At 36.4% G+C, this 25,514-nt stretch overlaps 1 protein-coding gene across 15 annotated transcripts in view; it reads left to right on the forward strand.

The window, feature by feature from the left end:
• Abi3bp (ABI family member 3 binding protein) overlaps positions 1–25,514 on the forward strand; it is a 188,266-nt gene that overhangs the window by 137,149 nt on the left and 25,603 nt on the right. For 8 of the 15 annotated variants that reach the window (XM_070030358.1, XM_070030361.1, XM_070030362.1 and 5 more), the window contains 11 exons: positions 954–1,004; positions 1,706–1,780; positions 2,216–2,263; positions 6,329–6,403; positions 9,544–9,618; positions 11,761–11,820; positions 12,370–12,417; positions 13,149–13,229; positions 14,517–14,594; positions 16,017–16,082; positions 18,039–18,113. In XM_070030358.1, coding sequence (XP_069886459.1) covers positions 954–1,004; positions 1,706–1,780; positions 2,216–2,263; positions 6,329–6,403; positions 9,544–9,618; positions 11,761–11,820; positions 12,370–12,417; positions 13,149–13,229; positions 14,517–14,594; positions 16,017–16,082; positions 18,039–18,113 — 732 coding nt within the window. The remainder of the gene's footprint in view (positions 1–953; positions 1,005–1,705; positions 1,781–2,215; positions 2,264–6,328; positions 6,404–9,543; positions 9,619–11,760; positions 11,821–12,369; positions 12,418–13,148; positions 13,230–14,516; positions 14,595–16,016; positions 16,083–18,038; positions 18,114–25,514) is intronic. The other 7 variants (XM_070030369.1, XM_070030370.1, XM_070030371.1 and 4 more) reach the window with 3 other exon arrangements.

The raw sequence follows: 25,514 nt of genomic DNA on the forward strand, positions 1-25,514 counted from the left end.
TTAGAGGGACACATGACCATCCTCCTATTGTCATAGTTGTAATTCTGCAAAAGTAAATTTCTTTTTCTCTCTCACACACGTGCATACTTATATACACATATATTCTTAGTTTGCTGAACGTATATATGTATATACACATATATACACTTAGTCAAATATATGTGTATCTATACATATATATTTGGAGATATATATTCAAAAGAAATATGCAATTTATAACTATAAATATTATATGATATTCTTTTTATACTTGTATAGTGGTGTTAAATTAGTAATACATATTAACTATATTATTCAATTGCATAAAGATGCTTAGTTTCATTGAGCAGTTTGCTTGATATCATTTTAGAGAATATTAAGACTATGTAAACAAAAAAGACTATGTAAACAACAAAACTGCTTAGTACTGATAATATTCCTTATCCTCATTTTCATCAGTATTTAAAATTTGTGATTCTCTAGTAGAAGCTAAATTTGTGCCAGTCCATTGGAAAAGAGTGCTAATTCAATTGTGACCATCAAGAAAGGAAAAAATTCTCACTTCAGTAAAGATTGAATTTCTCTTAAACTGTGGCTCTTTGAAAACCCTTTCAATATTGGAATGTGCTGCTGCTCATTGACATTCTTTGGAGAAGTTATTAGATTCTATTTGTAATACATGATTGCAATTTCTTTTCATCTTTTTGAGTATTTTTAATTAGATAAAATGGCATTTTGCTATTAATCTTGAAGCTACAAGGTATTATTATTATGAATCCTAGCCTTTGACAGTTATAATAAATTGTAAATTCAATCCAGTTATAAAAACTTCCCTTTGTGTTGATACTAATAGTATTGCTATTACCATAACAAGTAATATTGAGCACTTTGTAGGTTCAAGGCACTTTTCTAAACACTTAGTTGTCGATTTATTTGATCTTTTACCGGTTGTATCATTTTATGTCTTTTGCTAGTTTCTGATATTCTGGAACCGGTTAACACTGAGTCATCAAAGGAGACAATAGGTAAAAATCTTCCCAAATGGGAAGTCAAGCATATGTGCTTTTCCATCTCATCGCAAAATCTTCTTCAAATGTCTTCATGCTTTGTGACATTTCATAGCCACCTGTTCCTCACACCTTGTCTTGAGAATCATTGTGTATAGCACTTCATGCTAGTGTCTTCTATATTACTATGCAAGTTTCACAATTTCCTGATTAAGTTGCCTCTCAATGAATGAAACTAAAAACCTTTTAAGACTTTAATCACTCTTTTGATACATACACATATATGAATGTGTGCATATATGTGCATCTGATTTTTCATTTCCATGTTGTTTTATATAGGATTCATCTCTGGGTTTCCCTAAGGACTCATTTTATGTCTCATTTTTCTTATTAAAATATTTATGCAAAAACATATAAGTGAAACCATCTGCTTTGCTCAAGGTAGTAATTGCAGTGTTCTCTGACAGTTATCATGGTTTGTGTGTGTGTGTGTGTGTGTGTGTGTGTGTGTGTGTGTGTGTGTGTTCCCATTCATCACGTTGGCTTAATTTCTTAATTTCATTTCTACCCTACTAAATTGTCATATCCCTCAATATTAATAATCTTCAAAAATATATTTGCTTAGGATAACTAACCTGTCTTCAAATTAAATAGAGGGTTCCCTGACAGTGTGTTTGGGATACCCACCACTAACTAATCATTCCCTATTTCTTTCCCAGAACCAGCTGAAACAGACTATGTACATACCACTACCAAATCATCTCCCAGGCCTGGGGAGCCAAAGACTGAAAGTGGTAAAGGTTTTCACGCTTCAATTGACATATCCAGCACATTTGTGATTAGCATTTGTCACATCAGGAAACATGAACGTTTAAGCTCTGCAGTTTGATTAGACAGACTTAAAGGCTCATTGCTTCCAATGTTCTTGGATTATCAAAGAAAGTTAAGGTGATCATTGACTCTCTGAAAGCAGAAACAAATTCATTTCTCTGTTGGTATCTAAATATTGAGTCATAATAACATTTGGAAGTCAGTTAAAACATGAAATTAATTGGAAAATTAGCATCCTAAAATAGTTTTCTTCCTGTTTTTTTAACCTGTCTAGATCCATCATTCCACTGAAATGATGATATACATTGTTGAGAATGAAATGTGTTGATATTCAAGAATACTTGATATAACTTGATATCTAATAGTTTTTTAAATTGTTCTCCTTTGTTTTGATCCAGTTGTGGAATCTATTACCTATGTGTCTGAACCTCCTGAGACCATGCTAGGTAATGATAAACTCTGAAGTCCAACCTGTATGTTTTCTGGCTTCATTGCTCCATCCATCATCTGAAAGGCTCAGAGCCTCTCTCACTGTAGATCCATATTGCACACTAGCTTTGTCATATGATTCATTTTCATTTTAAGTGCTTCTATTCATAATCATTGTCCAACTATGTCTCTTCTCCTTTATGTCCAGATCTTGGTCTTTTTTGTACTTTTACCAGGCAGAGTGTTGAATCAAATGTATCTTTCATCCTATTTTTCAATGTCCTGGCAAGTTGAATGTCTGTTGAATATTACAAAAAATATTTTGTTGTAATTGTGATCCATTTCTACATTCTGATCAAGCAAAAATATGTTCTACTAACACTCAGATAATTTTATTTATTTATATATCTCGTTCTTTTTTCTCTACCATTTACCAAAATTCTATGCTTCTTAACTGGATGGTGGTGTATTGTTTAAATTACTTTTTACCTCCCTGCTTCCTACTAAATGTATTTTCTAGAATTGTTGAGGAGGGAGGATTCTAGTATATAGTGAAGACTTTATGTCAAAATTATTTTCAAATTTGGGATCTTGGGATTTTTTAAAAAAGTGAATCATAAAAATGTAGAAATGTTTTACTGCAAATTTACATTTATCTTTATTTTATGTGTTTTTTGCCGTTCTGTCTGTTATTTGTAATCAGGGTGTGCCAGTAACCCCACATACTTTCCTTCAACTATCATAGAACCTCCTTTGCCTTCCCATACTATAATTCTACCCAGTCCAGATGGGCTCAGACCAAACCTGGTAAATACACTATTTTGTATTTCATTCATGAGGTAAGTGTTTGCAGAGTAATAATCTGAGCTCTTCTGGACATCTGTAGCCCTGGTTTCATTCATTGCCCTCAGTGTTTGCTGGGTCAGCCTGTCTCTCTGATATAGCACCATCTGTCCTCAATAATCTCTCAAATGGTAATGTTGTCTATCCTCTTCAGCATGATGCTGAAAAACACCTCTCAGCTACTCTGGAAGTGTTTTGTTAAAAGCAAAATAGGCACACAGGTGGATGCAGTGGCTCACACCTGACATCTTAGTTACTTTAGATACTGGGATCAGAAGTACTGTGGTTAGAAACTAGCTTGGGCAAAAAGTGCATACAAGGCCACCTCAACCAATTTAACCAAGGTGAGTGTAGTGGTATGCACCTATATCCCAGCAATGGGGAAATGTGAATAGGAGGAGGGTCACAGTACAGGCCAGCTTAGACAAGAAAATCAAGACCTTATTTTTTTAATAGCAATTTTTTATTGTGATTAAGTGATTACATAAATTTCACAAATTTCATAGTACTGTGGGATAGTGACACTTAGTTTAAGTCACAAACACATTCTAACCTTCGTGGGGCAAATTGCATTTATCATGATCTATAAAGTTTATGAGTTCTATGAGCTTTGACATATCGGGTGATACATACATTTCTTTCCTTTTGCTTAGTGTCAGCTGTTTCCTCTTTCCAGCTCATTCCCTCCCTCCCATCCCTGCCATTGAGTTGCTTAGTTTGTTTTGATCAATGACCAGTACAGCTGTGGGTCCCGCTGTTTTATGTTTTCCCCTGATTCCCTTTGTTTCTGTGTCCTCCTCCTAGTTTCCCTCCAATGTGCACATATATACCATATATGTGATCAGCAGCATGGGGTCATTTAGTAATGATTCCATCAGCTGAGTGGAGGTCCTTTGTTTCTCGAGTCAAGACCTTATCTTAAAAAATAGGGAAAGCAAGGAGGACTCAGATGAGGCTCAACAGTAGAGCACCTACTTAGCAAACACAAGGTCCTTAGTTCTAACTAGCTCTGCCAAACTAAAAGGCAAAAAGAGAAAGAAGGAAAAAAAGGGAGAGACAGAGAGAGAAAAAGGAAATAGAAATGTTTCTGAGGGGCATTTCTACTTTATATGTATGTGTGTGTATCTATATGTGTGTGCATGTAAGTACATATGTGTGAATATATCCTAATTTTAACTACTGGTTATCTACTAGCTAGTTTTATAATTTCTATGGACATGTAAAAAAGTATTTTAAGGTATTCAATTTGTGTTTAAAATTTCTATAAGACTCTAGACACAGATTTCACTGTATAATCATATAACGTGTGTAACTGACCGGTCCCCTGCCATCTTTCAGACATCTTACTTCTTTCTGCTTCTTCCTGCTGTGGCCTGCATGTCACCCCATATATGTGAGAAAAAACTAAACCAAATCATTAACTTTAGTGATCATAGAGATTGACTTGATTAAAATCACCATGTATTACTATATATATATATATATATATATATATATATATATATATAAATCCCATGTAGATAACTAAATGTGCCTCTTCTGATGAAAAATAATCTCAATGTGCACAGTTTCCACAACATAGAAACTGATCACAATGAAGCCCAAACTTCTATTCTGATTGCCGTTAAACTATTTTTATGTGTTTATGTTTCTGAGAGAATTGGGGAGGGTATTCATTTTACTATTCATTATACTCTGAAATAATCGGTTAGAGCTACCTATAAACTCTGTGGTTATTTTTCCAAAATTCTACACTGCCTACATGAATGGAATAGAAGATCAGTCCCCCCTAACTTTCCTAAAGTTTGTCTTCAATAGCCCAAATAATTTCCATTATTGAGCTATTTAATTGTAAACACACTGCTACCAGTGAGGTGTTATTTGTTTCTGAAATAGTCTTGGTATATAGCCCTAGGCTGGCCTTGCACTCTTGATCCCCCTGCCTGAAACTTCCTAGATCCAGGAGCACAGGTTTTAGCCACTGTACTTAGCCTCCCACCAATGGTTCTTACTGTGTGTCAATTTTTTTGTGTGTGGAATTACCTCATGGTATTTCTTTGTGTCACATGGTGTGACCTAGATAAGCAAACAGAACATCATTTGGAAACCTCACAAGCAAGGGGGTTGAGAATTAAAGAAGCACAGTGAGATACTAAAAGGATGGAATTTTGGAATTTTATAAAAGCGTCTTTAAAATCATGTAACTTTTGATGAAAAACCTGTTTATAGACTGCAATTAATAAGCAAAGGAACCTCTGAAATGTTTTGCTGTTTATCTCTCTATAGGCAAGAAGATTCCTCTTTAACCACTATATATCATACATATTTTATTTAGGTCCAGGAAGAAGCCACCACACATTTCACTCAGAAACTTGGTTCTAACAGCTCTTGCTTTCAGCAATTTCTTCCTTAAGGTGTCTGAAACTAATGACATTGGACATGCTTTGTTTTTAATCAACATTCCACTATCTAATAACATTTTCAGCCAGCTTTCCTTAAGGTGTCTGACACTGCATAATATGGGTACCATTTTCTTCCTTCTCAATTTTCTTTATCCAAAACACATTCTAGCTTAGCCCAGTGATTCTCACGAACTGAAACCTTGAATCTGATCATTTCTTTCCTTTGTCAGGGTATACTTTTTCTTGGTAAAGAAATGATTTTTTTTCACAAAGAATGTTCTGGAATTTTTTTAGGGCTAGCCCAGCAAAAGAGTAGCTCTTCAGAAGAAAGTATCTTTGATGTTGAATTTTTCTTCTCTGATATGACCAATAAATGTTGCATTTTGTACAAAAAGATTATTTTTTCCATTAGGACTTTCTAGTAAAATATGTTTAACGTTTGGGATATAACTGTGGTTTTGTTTTCTATTTAGGAAAAAAAGTACATATTCAAAATAGTACCTGATGAAATAATATGAACTTGTTATAAGAATGAACTGTAGTTATTAGGAAATTTGTTTTCAATGCATTTAAAGAGAATTTGAAGTAGATCTTTCTGAAATTCCAATGGTTCCTCTAATATTCCAGCTGAATAGCTTGGATGTTGTTTAACATGCATTTTGTTTTGTTTTCTGCATAAATAAATTGTCTCCCTCTACTTTGTAAGATCTTTGGAGCTGTAATAGCACTTTCTGTGTATTTGGGCTTTGTTCTCTCAACAAACATCTTTGACCTTCGACAGGCCAAATACTGTAATTCGATGGCCTCCAGAGCTCCAAACCCATGTCTTTCTTTTAGCTCCCAGGCAGACACCCCATGTGCCACCCCAGCCCCAAACACCACAGCGCCCAAGATTTCCACAAACACAACCAGGTAAATAATTATTTGATGATTTAGCCTTAAAATTTTCAGGTTGATGCGGTTTTTCTGTGATTTATAGTGGTTGCATTTTAACCCTCTTAAAACAAGTCATCTTTGCCTGGTGCTGGTGGCTCATGCCTCTAATCCTAGCTACTCAGGAGGCTGAGATCTGAGGAATGTGGTTCAAAGCCAGCTGGGACAGGAAAGTCCATGAGACTCTTATCTCCAATAAACCACCAGAAAACCGGAAATGGCGTTGTAGTTCAAGTGGTAGAGAGCTAGCCTTGAGCTGATAGAGCTGAGGGACAGCTCTCAGGCCCAGAGTTCAAGCCCCACGAACAACAACAAAAACAAACAAAATGTCATCTTTGGTATCCTAAAAAAAGTAGGTTTATTTTTAGGCCTGATCAAAAAGTTTATCAGTGGAAGAACTGATTCCACAAGAATGTTGCTAATGTTATATTATTTAAGAGAGGGAGGGGCTGGGAAGGTGGCTCAGTGGTAGAGCGCTTGCCTTGCATGCGTGAGGCCCTGGGTTCGATTCCTCAGCACCACATAAGCAAAAAAAGCCGGAAGTGGTGCTGTGGCTCAAGTGGTAGAGCACTAGCCTTGAGCTGAAGAGCTGAGGGGCAGCGCCCAGGCCCAGAGTTCAGGCCCCACGACCGGACCACCCCCCCCCCAAAAAAGAGAGAGGGATAGTTAAGAAGGGCATTTCTTACACAAAGTAACCTGCCTACTCCCTTTTCCTATTCTAGTTTGAGACTTTCCTCAGCCCTTTCCCTATCCCGAATGTTTTTCACCTTCCAATCACCTAATTGAAATGGCCACTATTATTTGTTCTTCTCACAAAGAATATCTGATGTGGACCAGCCCACTACACTAGGAATCAAACATTCACTAATATAATGAGCTGGGAAAGGAACATATTTAGCAACAATAAAATTAACTTGGATCCAGATATTTGGACTCCTGTTGTCAATGCTGAATTTCTATACAGGCATCAGAAAACTATATTCATTGGTATGGTCTCTAATATCTAATACTGCTAGAAAAAAAAAAAAACTTTTTCTCTGTGTGTCAGTTGTGGGTCTTGAACTCTGGGCCTGAGCACTGTCCCTTAGCTCTTCAGCTCAAAGCTCCACACTCTACTATTTGAGTCACAGTGCTACTTCTGGTTTTCTGGTGATTTATTGGAGATAAAGTCTCATGGACTTTCCTGATGGGGCTGGCTTTGAACCGCAATCCTCAGATCTCAGCCTCTTGAGTAGTGATGAGATAATGAGAGAAATTTGTATGTGTGTATGTGCTCATCCTTGGGTTTTATCTTAGGAGTCTGGATGCTGTCTTGGCATTTTTTGCTCAAAGTCAGTATTCTGTCACTTGAGCCAGGGCTCCACTTCTGACTTTCTGGTAGTGAATTGGAGATACATTCCATAAACATTCCTGCAAGGGCTGGCTTTAAATTGTGATCCTCAGATGTCAGCCTTCCGAGTAACTAGACATGAGCCACCAACACCCAACTGAGAAATTTCATTTATCAATTTTTTTTCTTTAAAGAAAGATTCATTAAAAGACTGTTCTATGTCCCATATGTACCTAAATGTGAAAAATTTTCTCATTTCATGTATTTTTATGTTTAAATTAATAGCTATCTTTACCATGAAAATATTTTCTGATACATAAAAATGTATAAATAGGGGCTGGGAATGTGGCTCAGTGGTAGAGCGCTTGCCTTACATGCATGAGGCCCTGGGTTTGATTCCTCAGCACCACATAAGCAAAAAAGAAAAAAGCCGGAAGTGGTGCTGTGGCTCAAGTGGTAGTGTGCTAGCCTTGAGCTGAAGAGCTGAGGGACAGTGCCCAGGCCCAGAGTTCAGGCTCCATAACCGGACCCCACCCCCCCAAAAAATGTATAAATATTGCAAGGCCACACTCCCCTAAAGAATTTAAGTAGTAACAAATACATTTGAACCATTAAGATATAAAACAGTTATGTGAAAATGATTATTGATTTTGTAATAAATAAAATAAAAACACACCAAAATCTTAAACAATCAAGGCATTAGATGTACAACCCAAATATATTATGTTTGTTAATAGGAAACTTAAAATCTAACTTTAGAAGTGTATAGATTAAAAAATCAAATGAGAAGAATCTCTCAAATTTCTGTTTGAATATACAGTATAGACTAAGGAATTTTTTAAAGTCATGAAATGTTGATGACTATTGCAATGTAAGAGAAAAGATCAAAAAGTCTAAGATGTTAAAGATGAAAATCCTAGGAGTTAAGACATTTAGACTATAATTCTTTGTTATTAGTAAATAAATAAATGCAACACTATTTTCCATCTAATTTTTTTCCAAGAATGATATTGTGCATTTAAGAATTATTTTAACTTTAAATATCTTTACAAATTAAGTGAAAAAATTCAAATCTATGTTTGACAGAGTAGGGGAAAACAGGATCCCAATTTTGAAACAAATCAAGAATATTTTACATCAATAAATGTTTGATTTTTAAATTCCTGAGTTCACAAGAAATAATGATCTCTTTCATTTTCTATTTAGACAGCTTATAACTATAGTGGATGTAGTAAAGAATATTGAATCATATTCTCAGATTCTTCAAATTTGTAAATATCCTAGTGAAATGGAAGAAATGCATACAGTAAACCAGCATTGCTGTGCATTGTCTGTGTAGCTTTCTGTTGTTGGTGACATGATTTTAAATTTCACGTGCTTCAGGAGATTCTACTCTGACTCTGCCAACTTTGTCTGCTTTACTATCCATCAAAGACATGAGAATGCATTTAAGGAGAAGTCAAGTAAATATATCCAGAAAATAAAATCACTCTTGCATTGATTTAAAGGCTGTCTTATCCTAAATGAAAATTTTGAGAATTTTTTTATCCTATTCTGATGCTTCATCAAATATGGTAATGTTTTATGTTTCATTTTCCTAATGTGAGAGAATTTTCATCAGATTTCTAACTGCTCTGTTTCTAGAGCCTTTAACCAGAACCCCTTTTGAACTTCATTATCAACAGTACTTTTTATCAGTGTTCAAATTTATTCATTGCCATACCTTCTGTGGTCAGCATGACAGAGCTACCAAAACCAAATGACTCATGATCTGAGTTCTCTCTTTCAGTTCCTAAAGCGTCCCAGAGAGCTACTTCAAAACCAAAAATGCCATCCAGTCCGGAAGTGTCATACACCACACCTGGTAAATGCTTTACTTCCTATCTAAGTCATATGCATTCCACTGTTCCACCAAGTTGCAGCGAAGCAAGACAGTGAAGGCATTTCTTAGAGCTGCAATGGCTTAAGTATTACGAGTCCTATTTCTTTTTTTAAATATTTCTGTTTCCACTCTTTCATCTATGGTAGGATGTCTGCTGTGGCAGTTTAGTAAATCATCACTTCCCGGCTAAAGAGAAAAGTGCCAATTTTAGCATCTGTTCTCCACATTACTCTGGTGTACATTTCTCCATAAGCACAAGTAGTAGCAAGTAATGTACGTTCAGCAGGATGAATTCATTAGCAGAATACCTTCAGTCAACGTTTTCTTTCTTAATCCCAGCACTTGTTTGTATAGTCTAGTGCTATAATCAGTGAGAGCATTTGTAAACTACAGAATTCTTTGTTTGTTCATGGACCTTTGCAGAGCTAAAAGCAAAGTCTCCTCTCCTTCAACCTTTCAGGTAAACATTTAGTTTGCTTTACAATTGGAAATTGCTCATAATCTTACCACTTGACTCCCTGCACGAGATAGGTGATATGTTCAGTATTGTAGCTTTTTTTTTAGCTCTCTGAACTGCTGATCATTTTGAAATTTCATAATTTTTTTAAAAGTCTACATTATCAAATTTCCCTAGATTGTTAGTATTTAGCTCATAAAAATTATAGCTAAGTCAGTTCTATTCCATTCCAAATTCCACAACTGTAATTTAGTTACTTGGTGACCTACATTAAAAACAGATATGGTATGAAAGTTATATTATCCCCCAAAACAATACAAAGAGAATGTCTATTTTTATAGAACTTTTTCCCACACTAATGGCAAAGCGATTATTGGCTAGCTCATAATGGAGAATTTTTCTTCACCATCCTTCTGAGATAGAATTCTATATGATTACTATTTTTTTTCTAGCATTGTGTAAATGCAAGAAAATCATTTTAATGTATTCGGTGTAGTAGAAAACCCTTTCAGTGAAAGAGTTGGCCTGAGGAGGTCTTCCCTATGAGGGAACTGAGTCATAAAGATACTTTAAACTGCTCTTAGGGTGAGATTTGGAAAAAAGACCTAGTGAGAACAATAAGAAATTGTCCTGGTGCTTTTCCCAATAAGAAATATTGTTATCTCTAGTGCCAATAGTTTATGACTATAATCCTATCTACTCAAGAGGCTGAAATCTGAAGATCACAGTTCGAAACTAGCCTGGACAGGAAAGTCTGTGAGATTCTGATCTCCAGTTAGCTACCAAAAAAGCTGGAAGCTCAAGTGGTAGAGTGCTAGCCTTAAGCAAACAAGCTCAAGGACAGCGTCCAGAGTTCAAGCCTCAGGACTGGTGAAAGAAATAATGTTATCGAGTTTCCACTCTATGTGTAGAAAAAGAAAGTATCATTAAAACATTCTAAGTATCAGAAACTAAATATAATCTAATCTATTGTTTAGGTAAGCATTTTTGTCTTTTCTCATATTCTCATATGACAAGAACCCATGACCTCTGATATACTGAAAGCTACATCACTAAAGACAAAATGGCAACTGGTGGCATGTATATAATATGTACAATGTGAGAAGTGCCAGCATAAACTTTACATGTGGTATCTTGTGATGACTGGCCATCCTTTTTTGCTTTATATTTTTCCTAAAAAAGCTGCTAGTGCCATTTGGAATAAAACTGTCCTCCTCTTATTTATTCAAGATGTTTTCCTTTCTTTCTGCTGTTTTTCATCCATTTGTAAGCCTTTTATGCACATTAAGTAAGGTAATATTTTTATTGTGATCAGTAGATTTTAGCATAAGCATTAAAATGGTAGCTAACCACATCGAGCAAAAACTGATTTTTATTTTCGTAAGCCACCTGAGAAAAACCTGTCTGCTGTGTTTAATTAAATTAGACCTTTCTTCTTTTTTCCCCTTCAAAAGTGAACTATGACCAACTTTGTATCTGTCTACTGTCACAGACCTTTCTTTACACAGTGATATTTTTCCATTTTGAATGAAAGATGATCCTGCTCATCTTCAGTCTTTAACTAATGTGGAAATAACTTTGCTTTCTTCATGCTTTCTGAGATTGTGTATCTGGATTAAGTTCACTCCAAGTGTGACATTTGGAGAATCTTATCATTTTTCTTTCAGTTGCAAAAGATGTGTTCCTTCCCCAGAAACCAGACCTTGAGGTCTCTCAGAGTGAACCTGGTAAATAAATAATTTTATTTTCACAGTTATAAAGTATAAAAATATTCTTGTGGTAAGTATATTTTAATGGTTGTGATATGGAAGAGGCCAGAAAATATCATGGATATAAAGTGTAAGTCAATGGAAGAAATTTAATCATATAATCTGAACTTTTATGATTTTATATAATCTGGTTGAAGTTTACCTTGGCATATAATAGGATTATTGACTAGGATATTATGCTAAAATTATGAAACACTTACTGAGAGAACTGTTTTATATCCTTTCAAAAGATAAATATACCAACTCTACAACTATTAGTGAACTTTTAAGAAAATAATGGATGCCTTCCCATAAGTTTTCCTCAAAATGATAGTGATGAGATTTCTAAAGTTTTAATTAAATTACTTCCCTGAATGGTATCTGTTATGCAGGATCATTTCCTATTTATTGTGGTTCTTAGAGAATGTTTAGGTGGTTAAATAAATGTATCTAGAAAACACAGAAAGTATTTTCATTTCTCCCGTAATAATTCTCACAATATATTTATTTGCTTTGCTTTTGGCATAGTTCTGCAACCTGTTACCTTTAGAATTGAGCCACCAAAGACAACAATAGGTAATTGACCTCCCATACTGACCAATTCTAATTATTTCCTTGATAACCAGCAATATTGCAGGTCTTTTTCAAATGTTAATGGTTGAAACATTACCTCTTCTCAATTCATTTAATCATTCCAGCCTCTCTCTAATTGATCTTACACAAATAGAAATCCAAGCCACGGCTTCACCACCGTGAAGGTCTTGCTCTGAAGACTGAGTTGCAGAGTGCACCCTCAGCTACCTCATTCATCTTCATGATTCCATCTAACCCAATGTCCATCTAGTTAACAATTCATGTTGACTTAGTGGTTCTCAGCTGTAACGTTACAACACACCAGCCTATAATGAGCTCACCATGTGCTACAAGAAATTAATATTGATCAAAACATAGACTGAATATTGCCACCAATTTACTTGTGAAATTAATCTGGAACAGACTAAAAAAATATCCTAACAATTTTGCAGCCCTCTGTGCTCTCTTTGGTGGGAGATAAAGAGAGAAGAGTTATAACTCATAGATCAGGATTAGGACTTAACCCACACCTTATCTTAATCAGGCATTCTCACGGAACTGTGTCAAAGCACAGGTGAGAACCATTATCCTAATGTTCCATGGTCTTTTTTCTTGAAGGTTCAGTGCACGTTTAACTTTCTTCTTCATCACTCACCTAATTTTCTTTTCTACTTCTATTTTCTGTTGCTGGCTTTAATTGGAAAGTTTATAATCTGGCTACTCTTCTTTTGCAGCTCCTTTAGAGACACGAGGCATTCCCTTTGTACCTATCATTTCACCAAGCCCTTTTCAAGAGGAGCTGCAAACTACACAGGGTATATATCAATCCAATGAGGGATCTTCCTTTTAAAGATTGCCCTTAAAGAGGTTCTAAGAACATTGTGTTCAAGTGGGGTTTCTTATGACTAGAAGGTCTGTTACACAAAAGTACCCACTTTTTAGAAACTTTTGCATTCTGCATATTTGTCCTTCTACCATATATGATGATTTTCCATATGTAACTTTTTTAAATCAAAAAAAATTTCAGTCCTCAGTTATCTATAGACACATCTGTGTTGCATCTGTGGATTCAAGCAAAATTAAATTAAAAATTTTTTTGAAAAAAGGAATATAAGCTATAGACTTTTCTCATCATTATTCATTAGGAAATGTAGTTATCAACTACTTACAAAGTATTTATAGTGTATTAGTTATTGCAAGTAATCTAGGGATGACTAATCTACTCAGAATGTAGGTTACATGACGAAACAAGGATGGCTGTATTAGAAAGGCCGATTGGTATGAGCTAGGCTTGCTTTGGATGAGTTCACTCTAAACATGTTTACCTCAGAGGAAGCCTCAGTTTGCTGAGTTATGGCTGAAAAATGAACCAGAGGCCTTGTGCTTGTTGGTTCATTTGTCACATCCTCTCTGATGCCTACAGGACTACGTTTCGGTCAGTGGCATATCTTTTCCAGCCAATGCACATAATTTGTGGAATTTGTGGAGTAGGGAGGGGATAGGATAACCAATACATTCACTTGAAAGATTTTCATACACAAGCTACATCCAAGGATAGCCACATCACAAAACCATGATCCTGAGCTAAAAGCTTTTGGAAATCCTTCCAAGAGTCATTAAATAAGATTAAAATAAGATAGCACATATAATAAACAAAAGTGATTAAAATGTACCATTGAGCTGGATGTCAGTGGCTCATATTTGTAATCCTAGCTACTGAGGAGGCTGAGATCTGAGGACTGTGGTTCAAAGCCAACCTCTACATGAAAGTTCATGAGATTCTTATGTATAATTAAGCATCCCCCCAAAAGCCAGAAGTGGAACTATAACTCAAGTGGTAGAGCACTAGCCCTGAGAAAAAAAGTCTCATGGACAGTGCCCAGGCCCAGAGTTCAAGTTCAAGGACCAGTCCCAAACTGCCTCCCCCAAAAGTACCATTAACTTTGAATTGTGATTATGGGACATATTTATAAATGTAGTATATCCTATTTCATGGAGCAAAAAGAGCATGAATAATTATTTCTCATTTTTCGTTTTTACTTTCTGTAATATCTGTAATGATAGTTATTTAAAACAAGACGTCTTGCTATGTTTTTCCCCAGAAGGAACAGACCAATTCACCCAAGAACTCTTCACAACTAAGATTCCACGAACAACTGAACTGGCAAAGACAACTCAGGGTAATACTACTTCCCCATCTCTAGTAATTTTTCCTTAGTTTTTTTTTTTCCAGTCAAGACACAACTTTTGTTTTTAGGTTTTTTTTGTTGTTGTTGTTTGTTTGTTTGTCACAGCAAATCACTAGATTGTTTTTATTTTAAAGGTGAAGGATATTGGCCAAATCTGAACTGTTCTATTTTATCCATTAACAGTAGTACCCAGTTCTTTAGTTGGAGCTTTGCTTCTGAATGTAGTATAAACTGTTGGATATTGACAACTAATATGTTTAACTTTCACATGCCTCATTTCCACATCTGATAGCCAGGAAAGAACCATTAACATCTCCCCTCCTCTTCCTCCTTCCTTCCCTTCTTTCTCCCTCCTCTATCCTTCTTTGTCTCCCATCCCCTACCTGATATTTTGAACTGATATTGGAGCTTGTTTATTAGCTTGTTAGGTAAAACATTGCTAATTTATAATGAGCTAAAGATCCACTTAGCATATGTTAAAAAATCATCAAAATGATGGAACGTACACACATAGTTTCCAAGAAAATTTTCCCAGTGTTAGCTAATATATTACAAGAAAGTTGGTATTGGAAGACAGCATGGGGTATGCGGGGAGGAGTACACATGCACAGTGGTAGATGGACAAATTCCAGAATGAATGCACACTTTAAAACTTTAGAAAATAAAAATGTTTCTGTATCATCTCACAAATGTGCCCACTTACAATGATCATTTATTTATCTATTCAGCCATTTGTATGCAGGCTTTGGATAGCAGGAACAGAGTTAGGAGTTGCCTTGTGAGTCCATGCTTACTTTTGCTTGATGGGTGGTGAAGAAAGCATTGTTTTCACTCACTCCTACATCCAACATTATGAAAGGCATTGAATATTTGTTCATTTCAGAGTTTGTGAGCAAAGGCAATTTGATATTGACCATGCTTTTTTTGGGGGGGAGGGTGTTCCTAGCTATCAAAATGTTCATTCTTTTCTTTTTGCCTTTACAGTTACTTGTCTTTGGCAAAATAGTGTTCCGCAAGGACTCATTATTAAGATATGTGGGTGAGAGAGTGGGTGGGGAGATGGGTGCATGGATGGACGGATGATGGATGAATGGACTACTTGTTTATCATGTCACGCAACTATCTGGTAAAGTTAATACTCTTGAAAACCATGGACTAAATGATGATTAGTCCTTAATACATCACAAATGAGCGACCTCACTCAACCTGTGTCTTTTACTTCATTCGTGAATATTTTTGCTTCTCATATATTCTTTTAGCATGAAGTCTATAATACTTAATTGGAGACTTCCTAACATTTTGTCATCTCTCATGCCAGGTGAACCAGCTATGGGTGGCTCCTTAGGTGATAAATCTCCATTCAATGGGCTTTAAAAATTAGTTACTAAATATTAAGTATTTCTTCTATTTCAGCACCACACAGATTATATAGTATTCCCGGGAGGCCAAGGATACCTGACAAACCACACATCAGACCTGGTAAACTCTTTCTCTGATCACCTAAGTAGCATGCTAGGATAGCTATGAAATGGATTTAAACAGACAGATTTGACAAAGGTGGTGATGGTATGTGGAGGGGTAATGTATCCCTAAGCTACACAAAAGGATATGCAGAAATTCTGTCCTTGTAGATTAATCATTAATTAATCCTCTATTAATTGATTAATGGAAGAGATAGAACTTGATGGAAGTTTTCATGATGTTCAGATTCAGAGACCACTCTGGAGCTTTATTAATACAAAACTCTTATTAAATGGTATTTATGCATAAATCACATAAACCTTCATTTTTTACAATAATTTCAAATGTTATTTCTCTTTTCAAAATTTTTTTATATTTTTATTTTTTTATTGTGAAAATACTGTACAGAGAAGTTACAATTACATGGGCAAGATAATGAGTGCATTTCTTATCAAGCATTGTAGCCTCCTCCTTTGTTTCCCCTTCCCATCTCTTCCCATCCTCCCCCTTCCCCCCCCAATCCTCCTCCACCCCCCCACCAAAGTTGTAAAGTTCGTTTTTCCACATAACGACTTGTACATCTCATTGTTGCAATGGGTCCACCTGTATCCCTACTTAAACGATTTGTTTTTTCCATTCCCCTCCACAAATTATAACAACCTCAAATACAGTGAAAGCAGTGGTTATACCATGGAGGAGGGACATACAAAGCAACAAAGAAATAATCTTATAAACGTGTTAGAAACAATCACCTGAAAGAAAAAAAAAACATTTGAATACATATCTTAGTGTTCATTTCCCTAATATTAATTTATCTGACCTTTTCTGCTTGACTCAGACATATACTAGAAATTTTTTTTCTTCTCAGGGTAAGAAGGCTGTTTTACAAGAAAACATTTCCACTTGATTGCCTCAACTGATAGAAAAAATATTTACAGGTGGTAGATAGAAAAAATAATGCTAACATTATACATATAATTTTATAAGTAGTTGTACAAAGAGATTTCAATCCCATAAGTCACATTATAAATACAGCCTGTTGATTAATGTCAGTTCTTTCATTGTTCTTCCACATTTCTCCTTCCCATCTCTACCCTCAAGTTATATAGCTCAATTTTAGCATATTGTACACTGAATATAAGGACTTCATTTGATCATCATTTGCTATCATCATATATTGAAAAATACTCTAGAGTTAGTAAATTATTTAAAAGGTCATCTGATCTTCCTTTGTGAAGCTTCTTTAGGTAAAGATTACCTTGGAAGGGTTGATTTGGTTTATAGAAATTTCTCATAAGCTAAAATACAAGTTGAACCAAAGGCTCTCAAATTTTCTGTCTTTTTTCAGTGTGATTCTAAGGTTTCTTCTTACGCTTTTTTTCAATGACAAAACTCACTTACAAAATGTATTTATTGTCAAGGTCACAATTAATTGCTGAGGAGTTGGTAGTCCTTTTGTAGTATTCTCCAGGTACAGAGTTTTCATTATAATAGTCTTCCCTACATCCACTTTGAAGAACTGAACTGTGAAGAAACTTTTCAAATTATTTCCTGCTCCATAGAAAACCAAGCACTACCATAACCTTAAGACATTTTTGCTATGAATGACCTTGGACCATGTACCTAATCACTCCTGACTTTTCTTCAATTCTGCTGTGGAATGTATTTAAAGCTAACAAATGAAGCAAGACTGATATTTCCCCTGAGAACTGTAATTGTCTCTTACCTTTTTCAAGTAAATATTGAAGTATAATAACTACCTCAGTACAAATTTAGGTCACTAGTCCCACATTCAAGTCTGTCGTTTTTATACCAGAATATAATTTCTATATTCTAAATGATACTTTTGGTAGGCCAACTGCTATTATTTTATTGTCTACTTAAATGACTTCCAATTCTCTGAGAAACGTCACTTCCTTTGGCTACAAAGTTTTCCTAAGAAATGTATGAACTATTTATTTCCTCTTATTGTAGTTCTGAATAGAACAACTACAAGACCGATTAGAATCAAACCCAGTGGACTGCCCAGTGGGAATGGAGTCAAAACAGGTAATAACAACAAGTTAATTCCTTTTTGGTCCTGTCAAAATTATATGTTCATCAATTTGGGTAATTTTGTTGAATTCACATGGTAAGTTTTTTTTTACTAGTTCTGGAAATTTTTGTGAAGTTGGAAATTAAATTTAGTACTCTTTCCAAAATCAAAACTTCAAAGAGCTTTAAAATCACTGGAAAATAACTTTTCACTTTCCTAAACCCAGTCCATGAAATCAACTTCCAAATACAATATTCCTTCTTAAAAGAAATCTTGATTAAATATAAACTAATGAATAACAATTTTTAAGTAGCTATTTTCTCTAACTGCAGCATACCTTCCATTTACAGGCTGGCCTTTGAGGTTGTAATTATTTGGTTTTCAAGTCATAATAGTGCACAAGTACTATCAGATTTTTCTTAAAGGGTTGCATCTGATAGCAATCTAGAATGTGAAACTTAAACAACATGAAGAAGATTTAATCATCATAGAAACAATTCACTATAGTTACAGTCATACTAATGTTTATAAGCAATTCAGCCAAAATGAATGGCACAGCCCTAATTTGAATAAGTCTATAGGAGAAGGCATCATTATTCATAATTAGAACATTGATTTGATGGATGTTTAAACACACAACTTCTCCATTCAATAATCTGTAATAATTAAGATGATTTAACATGAGACATCCTATAAATATTATAGTTGTATCAACATTGTACTCGCATATGTAGAAATGGATGAAAAGTATAGTTTATTAAATGTATGCATAAAACATGTGATTTCTGCTGGACGCTGGTAACTCACACCTGTAATACTAGCTACTCAGGAGGCTAAGATCTGAGGAGCATGGTTCAAAGCCAGCCTGGGCAGGAAAGTCCATGAGACTCTTATCTCCAATAAACCACTAGAAAACCAGAAGTGATGCTGTGACTCAAGCAGTAGAGTGGTTGCCTTGAGCTGAAGAGCACAGGGACAACACCCAGGCAACTGACAAACAACTGACAAAAAAACAAAACAACAACAAAAACATGTAATTTCTCAGACTGGCATAAACAATATGACTAAAAGTAACATTTTTGAGATTCTTTTTTAATACATTTTTATTGTAAAAATAGTGTACAGAGGGGTTACAGTTACATGAGTAAGTAATGAGTAGATTTTCTATCAAGCAATGTTACCTCCTCCTTTGTTCTTCCCCTACTACCCCTTCCCTCCCCACCTCCACAACTCCTCCCTCCCTATCCCCCACAAGTTGCAAAGTTCCTTTGCAACATAGTGTCTTGTACATCTCATCGTTACAATGGTCAACCTGCATCCCTGTGTAAGCATTTTGTTTTTTCCCTTCTCCTCCCCAAATTAGAAAAGTGTATATACAAGATGCAGGGCACCAGAATCAAATACAGGGAAAACAAGGGTTATACCACAGGAAAAGAACATACAAAAGAAACCAAAAAATCACATAGTACATTATAAGTATGTTAAAAACAACAGCAAGAAAGAAAAAAACACTTATGTCCCTGTCTTGGGGTTCATTTCACTTAACATCATCTTATATGGTCATATGTACATAACTTTTGACCTTTTCTTGTTCTAGACATATACTAGTTATTGCAAATAAGGGAAACCATGGGACCTATGTTTCTTTGGGCCTGGCTTACTTCACTTAATATAATTTTTTCCAAGTCTTTCCCATTTCCTAACAAATGGGGCAATGTCATTCTTTCTGATGGAAGTATAGAATATGAACAAATGCTCAACTTCTCTGGCCATAAAAGAAATGCAAATCAAAACAACATTAAGGGAAACCATGGGACCTATGCTTCTTTGGGCCTGGCTTACTTCACTTAATATAATTTTTTCCAAACCTTTCCATTTCCTAACAAATGGGGAAATGTCATTCTTTCTGATGGAGGCATAGAATTCCATTGTGTATATATACCACATTTTCTTGATCCATTCATCTACTGAGGGGCATCTGGGTTGGTTCCATATCTTAGCTATGGTAAATAATGCTGCAATAAACATAGTTGTGCTGGTAGCTTTAGTGTGGTCTTGTTTGTAAACATTTGGGTAAATGCCCAAAAGTGGGATTGCTGGATCATAGGGGAGATCTATGTGAAGTCTTTTGAGGAACCTCCATACTGCTTTCCAAAGTGGTTGAACAAGTTTACATTCCCACCAACAATGAAGTAAGGTTCCTTTCTGTCCACATCCCCTCCAGCATCTGTTGTTATTAGAGTTCTTGATTTTTGCTGTTCTAACTGGAGTGAGGTGATATCTCAATGTTGTTTTGATTTGCATTTCTTTTATGGCTAGGGATGTTGAACATTTCTTCATGTGTCTATTGGCCATCCTTCTTTCTTCTTCAGAGAAGGTTCTCTTTAAGTCTTTCGCCCACTTATTTATTGGGCAGTTGTTTCTTTGAGGATTTGTTGTTGGGTGGTTTAATTTTTTGAGTTCCAAGTATATTTTAGATATGAGACCTTTGTCCGTTGTATGGCTAGTAAAGATCTTCTCCCAATCGGTGGGCTTTCTATTGATCTTGCCAGCTATGTCATTTGCCCTGCAGAAGCTCTGCAATCTTATGCAATCCCATTTGTCCAACCTTTCTTTGATTTGTTGTGCTTCCGGGTCTCTATTCAGAAAATTTCGACCTGAGCCAAGGAGACCTAGGGTTTCTCCTATTCCATCCTGTAATGTTTTCAGAGTGTCTGCTTTGAGTTCAAGGTCTTTGATCCATTTGGAGTTGATTCTGGTGCAGGGTGATATATAAGGATCTAGCTTTAGTTTTCTACATGTAGTTAACCAATTTTGCCAGCACCATTTACTGAAGAGGCTGTCTTTCTTCCATTCTATTGTTTTAGCTTCCTTATCGAAGATTAGATGGCTATAGGTCTGTAGGTTCATTTCTGGGTTTTCAATTCTATTCCATTGGTCCTTTGCAATATCTAGTATAGGTATGAGTCAAGCAGAAAAGGCCAGATAATGTGATGTTAGGAAAATGAACCCTTAAATATGTATTTTAATGTTTTCGTTTCTTTCATGCATGTGTTTCTAATGCATTTATAAGATTATTTCTTTGTTGCTTTGTATGTCCCTCCCCCACAGTGTAACCCCCGCTTTCACTATATTTGATGTCAGTATATCATGTGGAGGAGATGGGGACAAACAAGTCGTTTAAGGATTCAGGTGGACCTGTTGCAACAATGAGAAGTACAAAATGTCATGTCAAAACCAGCTTTACAATTTCGGTGTGGGGGGGGAGGGGGGTATAATTGGGTGGGGGGAGGGGGGTAAAATTGGGTGGGGGGAGGGGGGAGGCAGGGAAGGGAAGTGAAGGGTAAACAAAGGAGGAGGCTGCAATGCTTGGTAAGAAATGTATGCATTATCCTGCCCATGTAATTGTAGCCCCTCTGTACAGTATGTTCTCAAATAAAATAAAATACAATTTAAAAAAAAAAAAAAAAAAAAAAAAAACAACATTAAGATTCCACCTCACCCCAGTTAGAATGGCTATAATCAAGAACTCTAATAACAACAGATGCTGGAGGGGATGTTGACAGAAGGGAATCCTACTGAATTGTTGGTGGGAGTATAAACTTGTTCAACCACTTTGGAAAGCAGTGTGGAGGTTCCTCAAAAGACTCCACATAGAGCTCCCCTATGACCAGCAATACCACTTTTGGGCATTTACCCAAACGATCACAAACAAGGGTATACTAAAGCTACCAGTACAACTATGTTTATTGCAGCATTATTTACCATAGCTAAGTTATGGAACCAACCCAGATGCCCCTCAGTAGATGAGTAGATTAAAAATAAGTCTCTTTTCACAGATCTTTTGGGAAAGAGGCAGGTTCAAATTGTTTAAAGTCTAATACTTGCATTATAGCATTTCCTTTATGTTAATGTTAGAAAAAAATAGTTCTGCTGGAGCACCAATGGCTCATGCTACTCAGGAGGCTGAGATCTGAAGATCGAGGTTCAAAGCCAGCCCAAGCAGGAAAGTCTTTGAGACTCCTATCTCCAATAAATCAACAGAGAGCTGGCCTTGAGCAGAAGAGCTGAGGAACAACACCCAGGCCCAGAGTCAAAAACAGAGAGAGAGAGAGAGAGAGAGAGAGAGAGAGAGACAGACAGACAGACAGACAGACAGACAGACAGACAGACAGACAGATGACAGACAGACAGACAGACAGACAAAAAGAAAAAGAAAAGAAAAAGTTCTGCCTTTCTAGGGTTTCTAGGGTTTCTAGATGTATAGATATAGATACCTTGGTTTAAACTTATGCATTCACATAATAGAATCTTCTAGGTTGATTAGTTGTAGCCAAGATGGTACAGAAAATGTTTGCAGATTCCTATTCTAGATGAGCTCTTTGAATTCCTCCCTTTAGATGGAAACTGCTGAGCTGTTCTCCCATTTAACCAGCGTTTATTCAAGGTCTATTATGTCATAGAAAAAGTATAATTCTGAAACCATCGCAGTGCATGTGATTTGGCAGGCTTTATTATATCTGAACCCCAGACTAATGGGGAAACCACACTTTACTGGCCCCACATGGAGTGTGCTTCACAGATTACCCAGACTCCTTGGGGTAAGGAATGTGTTTTTCTGGGCTGGGACCAAATCTTCCAGGCTGCTGGCTCATGGTCCCTGAAACTATAGCCAGGTACCACCATCTGGGGACAAGGGCACAAAGACCCCTTTAGTCACAAGGCATGGAGCCACTGATAGGTTTGAAAATTGATTCCCATTAATATATTTGAGGATTTGTTTGTTTGCAAAGCTTTTGTTGCTATGGTTAAAAATACCCAAATCATTACTTCATTTTGGACAAGAGATTGCTAAGTGGTGAACTACGTAAATCGAGACATTTTTTGAGAAATCCCATATGGCAGTGGGGAAAGGGGTTAGAAATTACACTGAGGCTCAGGTCTCGGCGTTTCCGGAGCTAATTCTGTCCTTTAGAAGATATGTCAATTAATCCAGCCTGGGGGGAAGAAGAATTCTGTCCTAGCTTGGGCCAGACTGTCTGACTAGGTGCCAGTTCTGAAATATCTATTTTCTGCAGTATCTTTCTTACTGGCTTCCTTCTTTCCTCTCCTACTCCCTTTGGCTGCCTTTGGCCTTTTCCCCTCTTGCTCAGAGCAGCAGGAGTTCTACACAGGCCTGCATCTCAGTCTCCTGTTGCAACTCTTTTCACTGAATTCTGTGACTGCCTTATGCAAGGCCCTTCCCAATGCTTTCAAACACTATAAGCTTCCAGCTACTTCCAAAAGCTAGAGAAAAACTAGGTAGCCACTAAAAAGCTATTAATTTGGGTACTTATACCTAAGGATCATAGTGGTATGTTACGCCCTTTCTCTATTTGTCTAGAAAATGAAAGGAAAAAGCATCTTGTTTCCTACACTGTCTCTGCTTCATTTCTCACGCATGAGCACTACCTTCCTGTCTTTTTGTGTCTCTGTGTTTGTATGTCTCTAGTTGCACGTGTTTCTATGTCATTCTCAATCTCTTTCTCCCTGTCCCCCATTTCCTGAAGGTCAAATCCAGGGCCTCATATATACTGAGCAAGTATTCTATCTCTGAGCCCTGTTTCTTTCTTCATGAGAAAAGAGCTCTGGGGAAATGGTGTCTTTGGACTTATTTGTCAAGTACCCTGCAGAACTTTGGAAACCCTCCAGGACTCCATGATTTCCAACTCACTTGTCCCTTTGATTCTTCATCCCTGTGGCCTGGTGGACTTGCACAGACCTAGACTGCAGAAGATCTGAAAGTACTTTCTGAGTGTCACACACACATGTGCCTAGATAACACATTTTCTGGCCTTGGCCATTTAGCCCTTATATACTGGTGAACCATCAACTTACTGAAGAGGCTCAGAATGTAGCATTAGGATTGTAGTCACTTTTAGTTATTATAAGGAAGACAAAGAGACTGGGAAGGTGGCTCAGTAGTAGAGTGCTTGCTTTGCATGAATGAGGCCTTGGGTTTGATTCCTCAGCACCACATAAGCAAAAAAGAAAAAAACTGGAAGTGGTGCTGTGGCTCAAGTGGTAGAGCTCTAGCCTTGAGCTGAAGAGCTGAGGGACAGCGCCCAGGCCCAGAGTTCAGGCCCCATGACTGGACAAAAAAAAAAAAAAAAAAGGAAAACAAAGAAGGAAATGACAAGGGGACTCGGTCCTTGAGAGAAAGGCTTAGGAGCTGGGAATATATTGTTCTGAATCTGGCTCTGAGATCTTGAGCAGTTTGCTTAATCAGTCTTACGCTGGATTTCCAAAGGTGTGAAGTCAAAATGGTATTTCCCACCCAACAAAGGTAAGGCACAAATCGGATAGTAGACAATATTGGATCACTTTAATAATTACACATCATACTTTATTAAGAGCACAAATATTTGGAGTATTGTTGTAAACCATAGTCTATTTAAAGTACACATAGCCTACTGACCTTCTAGAGTACAAATTCCCCCCTTGGAAAAATAGAAATCAAACCTCATCAAACCATCCACATGGCACAAATGCAATGGAAGTATTTTCCATTCCCATTTGCCATTCAAATGAACCATCAAATGAACCATCCCTGACCCCAGCATCTCTGGCAGTAGGGAATAGGAAGAAGACTAACGAGCCATTCATTTGCACCATGCCTTTGTGGTTAGCCACAATAGAAACAGCCATTGCCACCAGAAACATTTTTTCATACCACAAATAAGCAACATTTGATTCTCTATAAACATTCTCTAAGACTTTATGTGTTATTTGTTATCCAAACAGCAGAGAATGTGGGATTTCAATATAGGTTTATCCACAAAGTTCACAATTCATGAAAAAATGTGGTCTCATTTGGGGAAACAAAATCTGTTGCATATTTAGCCAATATATCTGCTTGCACATTGAAAGAACACGGTGAGCATTCAAAGCACTGTTGTCATCACTGCTGTAGTCACTATGGTTGTTGTTATTATACTAACTAGCAAATTAAGTAAACAGTTTGATATGCAAATTTTACTATCATATTAACTAAACATTTTAATATGCAAATTTTAGGAAGGCTATCAGACTATTGATATTTTATTAGAATAAACCTTAATCTTAACCTTAATCTTTAAATTTTATTTTTTTTGTTGTTTCTTAATGAAAACTGCTAGTCCCATCAGGACAGATTATTTTATAAGGTAAAAGAATAATAAGAATGATATCTAAGATAAAACATGCATCAGTTTCCTCTTTTCATAAGAAGTTCTGAGGGACTGGGAAGGTGGCTCAGTGGTAGAGTGCCTGCCTTACATGCATGAGGCCTGGGTTCGATTCCTCAGCACCACATAAGCATAAAAAGCCGGAAATGGCGCTGTGGCTCAAGTGGTAGAGCATTAGCCTTGAGCTGAATAGCTGAGTGCCCAGGCCCA

This window comes from Dipodomys merriami, unplaced genomic scaffold (assembly GCF_024711535.1).
Source record: "Dipodomys merriami isolate MVZ:Mamm:240054 unplaced genomic scaffold, mDipMer1.0.p SCAF_2, whole genome shotgun sequence".
NCBI classification, from domain to species: domain Eukaryota; kingdom Metazoa; phylum Chordata; class Mammalia; order Rodentia; family Heteromyidae; genus Dipodomys; species Dipodomys merriami.